The sequence below is a fragment of the Vitis vinifera genome, chromosome 17, assembly GCF_030704535.1.
Source record: "Vitis vinifera cultivar Pinot Noir 40024 chromosome 17, ASM3070453v1".
NCBI lineage: Eukaryota > Viridiplantae > Streptophyta > Magnoliopsida > Vitales > Vitaceae > Vitis > Vitis vinifera.
Genome location: NC_081821.1, coordinates 18,905,907 through 18,918,448, shown reverse-complemented (window position 1 = coordinate 18,918,448; position 12,542 = coordinate 18,905,907). Strand labels below are relative to the sequence as shown.

The 12,542-nt window shown below is 38.1% G+C and overlaps 1 protein-coding gene across 1 annotated transcript; it reads right to left on the bottom strand.

The window, feature by feature from the left end:
* Positions 1-9,742: 9,742 nt before the first annotated feature.
* LOC109124319 (uncharacterized) lies at positions 9,743-10,374 on the bottom strand. The gene is made up of 2 exons (XM_019226423.1): positions 9,936-10,374; positions 9,743-9,792 (listed from the first exon to the last, which is right to left on the bottom strand). Exons 1-2 carry the CDS (start codon positions 10,372-10,374, stop codon positions 9,743-9,745), a joined length of 489 nt encoding a protein of 162 aa, XP_019081968.1.
* Positions 10,375-12,542: the final 2,168 nt, after the last annotated feature.

Genomic DNA, 12,542 nt, shown 5'->3' with positions numbered 1-12,542 from the left:
AACTATACTTTAGTACTTTATGTAAATAATAATAAGACAAAACTCGGGTCTATGGCCTACTATCCATTGCATGTAGGCTATCTATGATTCAATGTTTATAATCTAACAAAGTAGTGCTATCTCCTTAGATTATCTTTTCAATCATTGAGTTATAGATCTCACCTATTATGTGATCAATTAACATAATTAACCTCTAAAAAGCCTATGTCAAATTTCACTAAGTGAAAATGCTATGATCATAGTCTTCTAAATCGTGTCCTTTAGATTTCCCTAGGGGACAAATTGTTTAACTCTCATAAGGTATCATGGTGCCTCTATTGAGAATACTTGTTGCCACTAGCCTCTATCAATAATGACACAATCAATAGGGATAGATGACTACATTGGGGTTTCACCTATGGGTCAAAGTCTCCTGTTGATTTTGGCATAAGATCATCCTCTCAAGGTTGAGAGTCCATGGAGTATAGTAGCTTGGTAAATCATGACAATTGATAACCTTGCATCATGATTCACCCTAGGTAATCTCGATGGCCAAGAAAAGTTATCCCTCCAATTAAGAGGCAGTGCATTATAGTCTCTACTTGATTACCCAAATCTATGAATTGACCGTGAATAACTTATCTACTTACAAGAAATCCATGACTTGTATCCTCTATGTAACTCTTAATGTACCCAAGTCATGTACAATATAAGAAATGTATACATGTGTGCTTAAATAACAAATTAATATAAAAGGCATAATAAAGGGAAACCAAAAAACATAAATAAATAAACTTATAAATGAATCTTAATTTGTTACATCATGTCATGCTTTCTAAGGTTCAATCCTAACAAACTCCCACTAGCTTTAAATCATGTTAGGAACACATTTAACACTTAAGCTATCCTTATAACAATAAAAAACTATAGTAGACAAAATCTTGGTTAAAGGATTTGTCAGGTTCTCCATAGAAGTGATATTTTCCATGGCTACATCTCCTTTCATTACTATCTCACGTATCAAGTGATATTTTTGCTTAATGTGTCTACTCTTCTAGTGGTGTTTTGGTTTTTTAGATTGTGCCACTGCTTCACTATTATCACAAAATAGTACCAGGGGCAATGCAACCAAGGGCACTACCCTAAGTCCCATTAAGAATTTCCAAATCCAAACAGTTTCCTTTGTTGCTTTAGAAGTAACAACATACTTGGCTTCTATGGTGGAGTTAGTAATAGAGGATTGCTTCATACTTCTCCAACTAATAACCTCACCAATTAGAGTAAACAAAAAACTGGATGTAAACTTGCAAGAGTCTCTATTGGATGTTTGAAAGTCCAAATCTGTGTACTCAAGGTGTAACAAATCATCACTTTGATATACCAACATATAATCTCTTTTTTTCTAAAGATACTTGAGTATATGCTTGACCTTCATCTAATGCTCCATGCTCGAATTAGCCTGATATCTACTCACCATCTCTATAGCAAAGCAAATGTCCGGTCTAGTACTTAGCATTACATACATAAGAATACCCATTGTTGAAACATAGGGTACTGCCTGTGGAGCCCACATTTTAACTCGATGCGTTCCCACCTGATGGCGTAACTCGCTTTTAATTTATTTAGTGAAAATATGATTTTTAGAAAAGACTTGGAGTCGTCACTTATTTTTGTTTTATTTTTAAGAGAAAACAAAATAAAAAAGAAAACCCTAAGTGTAACTCCTTATTTGGAAAAGACAGTCTATGGAAAACCAAAGTCGGGTCCGGGAGTTAGGTTACTTATTGGGAAGGTACGGTAAAAAGGCCGTAGCACCCCTCTAAGTCCCTAAAAATGGGTCTCTACTAAATAAGGTGAAGCAAGTGTGACAATTGATAAGGAAATCAATGGATAGTAAAATGATCACAGATAAAAAACAAATCATGATGACGAATAAATAAATAAAGTGAGAGTGAGAGCGTACCTTGGCAGCAGGTAATAAAGCATTATCATGAAACAAAGTTAGTACACAATGATAAGTGTAAAATATCTCACACAAAACCGATCAAAATCAAACAATATCAACCATACAATTCACTTGAGTTACTTTCGAAAGAAATATTATGAATGTTAGGCTCCCACCAAAGCCCAATTTATTTTGCATGAATTCATCTCACAAATTCCATTATTTTGGAATTATGAAAACTTATTCATTCATTTTTTATATAAAAAAAATATTGAAAATTGGGAATTTTGAAAAATTATTTGAAGATGGCATTTTAAAAATTAAATTTGAAAATTGGAATTTTGGAAGATTATTTGAGAATGGTATTTTTAAAAATTTAATTTAGAATTTTAGAAAATTATTTGAAAATGGTATTTTAAAATTAAATTTGAAAATTTGGAATTTTAGAAATTTTGGAAAATTATTTGAGGATGGTAGTTTAAAAATTAAATTTGAAATTTTGGAATTTTGTAAATTTTGGAAAATTGTTTGAAAATCATTTGAAGATTGAAATCTTGAAAATTAGATTTTTTTTTTAAAAAAAATGAAATTTTAAAGAGTTATTTGAGAATGGGGAAATAAAAAAAGAATAAAAATAAAATAAATACATTTTTAACATTAAAAGAAGAAAAGAATAAAAAAAAACAAGAAGATTGCATGTGGCTATTGCATGGTGCGCTGAGGTATGGCCATATGGTGGCCATGGGTGAGCCATGGACTGCATGTGAGTTCGGGAATGGCCATATGGTGCCCATGGGTAAGTCGTGGGATGCATGATAGCTGGGGAATGGCCATATGGTGGCCATGGGTGAGTTGTGGGATGCATGAGAGCTGGGGGGTGGCCAAATGGTGGCCATAGGTGAGCTACGGGCTGCATATGAGCTGGGGAATGGCTAAATGGTGACCATGGGTGAGCCGCGGGCTGCATGGGAGCTGGGGAATGGCCATATGGTGGCCATGGGTGAGCTGTGGGATGCATGGGAGTTGGGAAATGGCCATATGGTGGCCATGGGTGAGCCGTGGGTTGCATGGGAGCTGGGGAATGGCCATATGGTGGCCATGGGTGAGTTGTGGGATGCATGGGAGCTGGGGGATGGCCATGGGTGAGCCGTGGACTGCATGTGAGCTGGAGAATGGCCATATGGTGGCCATGGGTGAGCCATGGGATGCATGGGAGTTGGGTTCCGTGGAGAATGAACAGTGGAGGATGTAGAGAGAGAAGTGGGTATTGAGAGGTGGAAATATGGGTATGGTGGTGGAATGAGCAGCTGGTAGTGGGTATGGTAGAGGCTTAACAAAAAATTGGAAAAAAAGGTTAGCCACACCTATGTATGGTGATTACATGCACGTGGGGTTCATGGGCAGGTAAGTAATTGGAATTTTGACGGAGGCTGTAAAGGGATTTTTGGATGAGTTGTATGGAGATTTTTGAGTGACCATGTTGAAGGGGTTACATTCATTAAGGCTTATGAATAAAAAGAGATTTTTTTTTTTTTTTTTCGTAGTAGTAGGTCAAAACCATGAGGAGCATGAGAGCCTTTTTGATGATGAAGAGGGGGGTGTTTCCTAACCGGAACCAACATAACAACATTGTTGAGGACAAGGTAGGTGAGTGCTTGGCGATTGTTGATCTAGTCAGCAAGGTTAGTTCAGTTGAGGTAGCTCTTGAAGAGGCTGTACTCTGGGAATGGTGAGAACATATTGGTAATATTATGAGCTCTGACGAAAACAATGAGTGTGGAGAGAACGAAGACGAGGAGGTGTAATGCACCCATGGTGGACGTTAGCAACTTGGCGGAGTTGTAGGTAAGGGAGAGAGATGATGGTTATAGCTACATATGCATCCTTTACATCCACAAACCAATGTTTGGTGTTTGTAGTACCTAGCTCCCTTCGATAGGGATATGCCAATTGGTGTGCAACAAGGCAGGATACCCAAAAATAGGGGAATAGCAAAAAAAAAAAAAGAAAAAAAAGAAAAAGAAAAAAGAGAGCATAAACGAATAAAGCAAATATAAAGCAACCAAAGCCACATTACCTATTCCAATCAACGGGCTTAGATGTAGGGATGGTCCAAAATGGATCTCAAATGGGTTTCAAAGAGAAATCAAGACATGAATGCCAATATCTCATATAAAATCTCAAAATAGAGCCTAGAAAAACCGGTTAGAAATCAAGCATAAAAGGGGTACAAGCAAACTCAGATTCTATAAAAATGTGCAAAAGCCTCTAATGCTCACATCCAAACATCAAAATAAAATCCCATTATACACAGAAGACATAATAAAATGATATGAAAACAAAGGAATCGACAACTTATAGAAATCATACCTGTGTTGATCCCCTTCAAGACGACTCCCCTATGTGTTTCCTCATTTCTAAAACTAGCTCTCCCTTCCTGCAACTCTATCTCTTCCTCTGGAACCCTCTTCAACTCTGGTTTTCATCCCTTTCGCTCTATATCTCAGCTCCCAATTTGTTGAAAAACTCCTTTCTTCCCCCTTCCAAACGTCTTCACTTTCTCTTTTCCCTGTTACTCTTCCTTCTAAATGTCTCATTTCCCTTATATCTATCCTATCTCTCTCTACTCCATTCCATTTTTTTTTAATCTTCTCTCATAATCCGCTAACCTTTCATTCCAAAAGGCCTCTCTCCACCTCCCCCATTTTTCTTTTTCTAAAACGCCTTCTCATCTCTCTTTTCAAAACAGTTCCCTATGTCCTCCATTTCCAAGCACAAGCTTGTTTTATTTTTATTTTTATTTTTATTTTTTATTTTAGAAACACCCCCAAGAGATAGATGATATAGAGTAAATAAAATACTTAAAAAATGAAAACCCTTTTCTACAAAGTCGCTACAGTCGGAGGGTCATTGTACATAATAATTTATTCATTAAAAAAAAGTTATATTGAAACATTTTCAAAAAATTAAATTTCCAAAATAATAATAATAAAAAATAAATAAATGAATAAAATAAATAAAAAAATAGAAATAAAAAGTAATAAAACATAAAAAATAAAAGTGATGCAATTGTACAAAAACAAGTCATGGAAGCCATGCAAGACATGCTTAAAAGGTGACTTAGGCGGGCCAAGCAAAACTAAGTAGGCTCAAGTGGGTCAAGGTGAACCAAAGTAGGATCTAACCTAAGGATGAAGGGTGACCAAAGTGGCTAAGAAAATGAAACTATATAAGTGTCGAATGAGTCTCTCAATAAAGGGTCCCTGAAGGTGGCTTAGAAAATGAAACTATATAAATGTCAATGGACCACCAAGGGATGACAATGAGTCAAGAGAGAAGTATGGGAAGACACCTAGTGTCACATCTGCTAAGAGGATAAAATGGAGGGTCTACAAATATGCCCCTCTTCGGTAGAGATCACGAGTGTAAGGAATATGAGTAGAAATATGAGTAATGAGTGGAATGAAGTGAACTATATCGAAGAATTAAGAAAAGACTAGAAATTTTGTCCTAGCACATGACTTGATAAGCCGCAAGATAGACCAATCACAAGAGAAGAAATACCTTAAATAAGAGGTTATAGGAAACCAAAGCAATGGGTTGACTGTCATGACAAATACAATGGAAAGATGAGGACAAAGAATGGAGACTATCATCTTTGAACACTAGGAAACTGTGACTCCGAATGCTAAGAATGGGAAAAGGAACGACTCTGAAAGCCTAATAGAGAAAGTGGCTTTGAACGCCCATGTGAGTGATAACTCTGAACACCTACGATATGGATGGCTCTAAAAGTCTATGCAAGTGGTGGCTCTAAACACCTATGAGAAAATGATGGCTCTGAACACCTAGAAAAATGATGGCTCTGAACGCCTATGGGAAAATGATGGCTCTGAACGCCTAGAAAAATGATGGCTCTGAACACCAATGAAAATGGTGATGGCTCTAAACGCCTATGAAAGTGGTGGCTCTGAATGCCTATGGGAGTGATGGCTTTGAACGCTTAGGAAAATGATGGCTCTGAACGCCTATGCAAGTAATGACTCTGAACACCTAGGAAAATGGTGGCTCTGAACGACTATGAAAGTGGTGGCTTTGAACGCCTATGGAAATGATGGCTTTGAACGCCTATGCAAATGGTGGCTCTGAACGCCTATGCAAATGGTGGCTTTGAACGCCTATGGGAATGATGGCTCTTAACACCTATGCAAGTGGTGGCTTTAAACGCTTATGGAAAATGATGGCTCTGAACGTCTGTGCAAGTAATGGCTCTGAACGCCTAGGAAAATGGTGGCTCTGAATGCCTATGAGAATGATGGCTCTGAACGCCTATGCAAGTGGTGGCTCTGAACGCCTAGGAAAATGATGGCTCTGAACGCCTATGCAAGTAATGGCTTTGAACGCTTAGGAAAATGATGGCTTTGAACGCCTATGTAAGTGGTGGCTCTAAACGCCTATGGAAATGGTGGCTCTAAACTCCTATGGAAATGGTGAAGAAAAATTTGATAATCTCTACACTAGGGATATGCCCCAGTATCAAAGGTGCATCAAGCTGCTAAAATGTTGAATGAAACAAGCAGCTGCAAATATCGTAATGAGAAAGAAACAACACATCATGATAAAGGTCTCAAGAAGTATAAACATAAATATCTTTATATCTCAAATAAATTCCTTGTCAACTGATCTCAAACATAAAGCTCAATAAATGTACATCATAGTTCAACTGAAAAACAACAATGGCAAAAACAAATCATCTCATAAACTCTTGACTAGGGAGTCCATCGATGTTCTCTAAGTGAAATCTGATGTGATCCATCCCAGTCTCAAGCAAAGTCATATGTAGCCAAACACAATATCACAGATCATGAGAAAGCTGAAGAATGTGCTCAAATCAGGAGGCAGACTGGCTATGAAAGTAATAACTGATCATAGAGATACCAATCCCCTGTGTAGAATAAGGAATCATAAATACAAGGCATAAAACTATCCACCTCATCAAAGTGAGGAATATGCCCCAATGTAACAGATGGTTCTCACATGAAGTAAGTAATCAATGCAGACCATCTGCCTATGCACTATTGCTCCAATCAGATCTCCTCAACAAGAGAGGGATATGCCCCAGTATGGCACTTGATGTGCAAATCTCAGGAGGAATGAACAACATCAATTATCCATTTGTGCATCCAACAGTCAAACAAATCTTAGCATTCCAAGGGAAAAATAACACTCCTATATAATGATGATCCAAAGTACTAGGCCAAGGTGTAACAGAGTTGATGCATAACGTATGAAAAGGTCTATCATTACCAATCAAGCATCTCCACAAATCATGGATGTGGGGGTCGTACAAACCAATGACAACTAGGAAAATCCCATGATGAGGGAAATATGCCCTAGTATAGGCATCTGGTGTGTCAAAAAGACAGAACTGATATCACCGACTGAATACTATCTCCATACTCAGGTTCTGCCAAACATCATCAAACTAAGCAGAAGAAGAACCAAATGTCACTTGAAGCATCTTCCATAAGGGAAAGCACAACAACACTCATATTTCAACCAATTGCTAAAACTTGCCCAATTGGAGATTGTAAAAGATGACATCTAATCTCATGGCCTTAGGGTGGTCTTACGACACGGACCATAATGTAGGCTTAGGGTAATAGGGTGAAAGAAATGAAGGGAAACCAAGCTCAAATACCCAATGATCAAACCCAATACCCTCATGTATAAGATGTAATGTGCAGAATAATCTTGTGAGCCAACGAACTCGATAGCAAACAATGGAAATGTCAATGACGAAATATAAGAGAAAAAAGAAATGGTCAGGTTGTCAATGTAGTATGCGATGGATATGGAGAGGCTAATAAATCAAAGACATGTATCAATGTAAGAAATGAATAAATAGGGAATGACCAACATGAAAAGAGATGATGGGAAACAAATGAAAGAAGCGAGAAGGTGTAGAGAATGATGACCAACTCATATTAATACAATAAAAGAAAATCATATCTCCAAAGATGGAATGGTAATGAAGACAGTGATCCGGAGACCCTGGTGATGGGTTACTTAGTCCTCACACCCAATGTATATCAACCCTGATCCATGAAGTGAAGGATCTCATAAAACTCTCACCAAATTGTTGTTACTCTGAAAACATAAGTATCACAAGAAGTGGGATGCTCTTAAAAGGCTCACATACGAGCTCAATGATAGATAACTCAATGAACAACCCTCAAATATCAATGAATGCTTAGTGGAATACGCTACCGTAAACAAACTTATCGTCGCACCTTTTTTTTTTTTTAATTTATTTATTTATGAGAACACTAGTATCAAGAAATTGAAACTCCACTAAGAACAAAAATGAATAAACTCTACTCAATCATTGATGAAAATATGAATCATACACAAACTCTAGAAGTCTTCTGACTCCAATCACTAACACGTATATAAAGCCCCAATCCTGAAGTCACCTCTCAAGCTAAGGTATCCAGATCAAAGTCAACGGGTGAAATGGAGGGTGTGACATGACTACCTTGAGGCACTAAAAATGTGAAAAGTCATCGATTAAAGGAAATAACGAGAGTGAGACGAAGCAAGAGAAGACAAAACACAAAAATAGATGGAAAAAGAACAATAATAAAACATAATAGAAGTGGAATAGTAAGAGGATGGTAATAAGAAAAAGAAAATAGATCAAAGAGTTGAAACTCACGAGACTATCCAAGTAGCATACACAACCAAGGGCCCCTACCCAGGTGATGAAAGGTAAGTAGAGCTACAAGAAAGAAAGACTATAATGTACTCGTGAGGCTCAAGGGACTAGCAATGGATTGTATGTGAAATGGGTGCGATAAGATATAACGCTAATCGAAATGATGGCCACCAATCCTTCGACCATAATCTTAAACGTAATACTTCTTTAGTTGATCCACATTGGTTGGCTCTAAAAATTGATTTCCATCTAGGTCAGTCAACTATGCAGCCCCTTTTGGAGTCAACTCTCGAATAACATAAGGTTTACTCCTAGGTCTAAACTTCCCCCTAGGGTCTCCTATTAGGACTCTACATATCCTCAAAACCAAATCTTCTTTCTGTAATGGCCTAGGCCTGACTCGTTTCTTGAAAGCATGAGCGATCTTCATCTAGTAAGCCTGAATATGGTCTACAACTCTCAACCTTTTTTCGTCTAAAAGGTTAAGCTAGTCAAATCTAGCTTGAGCCCACTTTGGCTCAGAAACTTACTGCTCAAGGGCCACTTTCAATGAACCCATTTCTATCTTAACAGGCAAAACAACCTCCATATCATACACGAGGGAGTAAGATGTACCTCATGTAGAAGTGCGAAAAGAAGTACGGTATGCTCATAAAGAAAAAGGAAGCTTCTCTAACCAATCTCGAAAAGTCTCAACCATCTTTCTCAAAATCCTCTTAATGTTCTTATTTACAATCTTTACCGCTCCATTAGTCTGCGACCTATATGCAGATGATCTATGATGTTGAATGCCATATTTTTGCAACAAAATTTCAACTTCAGCTATAAAGTGTGCTCCCCTATCTGAATTCAACTAATGAGGAACTCCATAACGGCAGATAATATGTGACTTCATGAAATTGGCAACTCTAGTAGATGTCAACTTCGCATATGATGCAACCTCTACCTACTTAGTGAAATAATCTATGGCTACTAAGATGAACTCATGGCCATTGGAAGATTTTGGTGAGATCTTTCCAATGATATCAATAACCCATATTGAGAATGGCCATGACGATGTCAAAACATGCAACTCTAAGGGAGGTATATAAATAAGATCCCTATGCATCTGACACTTTGGGAATCTCTGAACAAACTGGCAATAATCTGTCTGCATGGTCAACCAAAAATAGCCAGTCCTCATGATCTTACAGGCTAACATATGCCCACCCATATGCGGACCACAAACTCTTGCATGAACCTCTCTCATCACTCGATCTGCAGAGGCTCGATCCAAACATAAGAGAAGCATACCATCGATCGATCGTTTGCATAAAGTCTCTCCACATATCACAAATCTAGTGGCTAATTGCCTCAATTCTCTCCGATCCTTGGCTATCGTAGCCTTAGGGTATGTGCTAGATATGAGAAACTGATGAATGTCATCAAACCATGGTAGGTCATCCTGGACCTTTGTCTCATCAATCAAGTGACCATAAGCGGGCCCAAATCTAGTATCAATCAGCAAGGGATGAACTATCACATTAGTTGGAATGTCAACTATAGAAGCTAGGGTAGTTAAAGCATCAACAAACTGATTCTGTGCTCTAAGGAGATGAATGTATTTCAACTCCTCAATTTTTTCAATCAATAACTCTAGGTAGGCGTGGTATGGCTTTAGCTTTGCATCTCTGGTCTTCCAGTCACCCCGAACCTGTTTGAGTACTAGAATGGAATCACCAAGTACATCCATCTGTGTGATGCCAAGCTCTAATGCAACCTCTAAACCGAGGATACATCCTTCATACTCAACAATGTTATTTGTGGTGGGATGGTAATAAAAAAATGTTAAACGAATATATCTCAAAATGTGATCACCCTAGGGAGATACCAACAAAACACCTATCCCATATCCCAAATGATTAGCTGTTCCATCGAAGTACATGCACCAACCTGATAACCTAGTCATAGTGACAAACTCCTCATCTGGAAAATCATCATCAATTGGCCTACTCTTGATTGTTGGTAAGTACACTAAATGATCTGCAATAATGCTCCCTTTAATGGATTTCTGAGAGACGTACTTAATATCAAATTCTGTAAGAAACACTAGCCATCTCATCAGTCTACTAGCCAAAGTAGGCCTATAAAACAAGTATCTCAACGGATCAAGACAGGAAATTAAGTGCACTGAATACTTTGTCATGTAATGCCTCAATCTCCTGGTAGCTTAAACTAGTGCTAAACAAAGGCACTCAATCATAACATATCTCTTCTCATACTCCAACATCCTCTTACTCAGATAGTAAATAGCTCGCTCATTCTCTAAGTCATCAAGCTGAGCTAGCATACATTCCAAGGCCATGTCTGAAACTGATAGATATAAAAGAAGTAGATGTCCTGACATGGGAGGCACTAAAATAGGAGGAGAAAGCAAGTACTCCTTAATCCTTTCAAATGCAAACTGACAATCATCATTCCAAACTATAGGCTGATTCTTCCTCAATAGACGAAAAATGGGCTCACATATGTCTATCAATCTAGCTATGAATCGATTGATGTATTGTAACTTGCCCAGAAAACCCTTGATCTCATTCTCAGTCCTTGGCACAGGCATTTAAAGTATGGCTTTGATCTTATTTGGGTCAACCTTTATGCTTGACTCACAGACCATATGCCCTAACAATTTCCTAGAAGTCACTTCAAAAGTGCACTTCTTGGGATTCACCCTCAATCTAAATTTCCAAATCCTCTCAAAAAATCTCTCTAGAGCCGCTAGGTGATCTAATCTGCCTCAGGATTTCACAATCATATCATCTACATAAACTTTAACATCCCTATGCATCATGTCATGAAATAAAGTAGTAGCATCCCTTTGATAAGTGGCTCCTACGTTCTTCAACCCAAATGGCATAACCCTATAACAGTAGGTACCCTACTTAGTAATAAAGGTTGTCTTCTCCATATCCTCTAGAGCCATTAAAATATGATTATACCCTGAAAACCCATCCATGAAAGACAACATCAAATGGCCTGCGGTGCTATTGACCAACAGATCAATGTTTGAGAGAGGAAAGTCATCTTTAGGGCTGACTTTATTAAGGTCTTTGAAGTCAACACAAAATCTAACGTTGCCGTCCTTTTTGGGAACAGGGACAACGTTAGCCAACCACTCTAGATACTCAACCATTGATATAAATCCAACACTGAGCTGTTTCTGAATCTCCTCTTTCACCTGCAGACTCCAATGTGGGTGTAATTGCCTCAATTTCTACTTAATTGGTCTGGCATGTAGCAAGATGGGCAGATGATGCTGAACTATAGAGGGATCAAGGTATAGCATGTCCGCATATGACCATGCAAAGACACCCAAATATGACTTGAGTAAATGAATAAGTCTATCACTCTCATATGTGGATAGGGGTAAACCAATCTTCAAAACTCTAGGCTAATCATCTGTGCCAAGATCAACAGTCTCAACATCCTCTGTAGCAGGTGAAACTCTCTCATCTATGGGATCAGAGTCGTAATCAAAAGAGTTTTTATCTGAATTGGGTTGTGCAATTTCATCATTTATATCAAATATCTGTGAAGTGGGTGAATAAGGTGCAAGTAACGAAACATCATCATAAGAGACAGACGAATACTCGTAAAGGCTCAAATCCATAACTGAATCATCAGAAACATAGTTAGAGCGGGTGATAAATCTCGATAGAATGTCAAATGAAAGAGGTGGGTCCACAGAGTCGGACGCTTCCTCAATTGGGCCAACAATGCCCTCATATATATCAATATTAGGAATAATAAAAGAAGGAAGCTTAGGAGTAGGAATAGTTTGACCCTCCTCAGTAATCTTAATGACAGATACTCCAAAAAGCTCTAATGGCTAGAAAGGCTCATGCTAAACTGCATCAAGGAACT

Coding starts and splice junctions, on each gene's coding strand:
- LOC109124319 (XM_019226423.1), bottom strand. CDS start 10,374: ATGGATGTACTTGGTGATTCCATTCTAGTACTCAAACAGGTTCGGGGT. Junction 9,793..9,935: donor ATGCAAACGATCGATCGATG/GTATGCTTCTCT, acceptor TTGACCATGCAG/ACAGATTATTGCCAGTTTGT.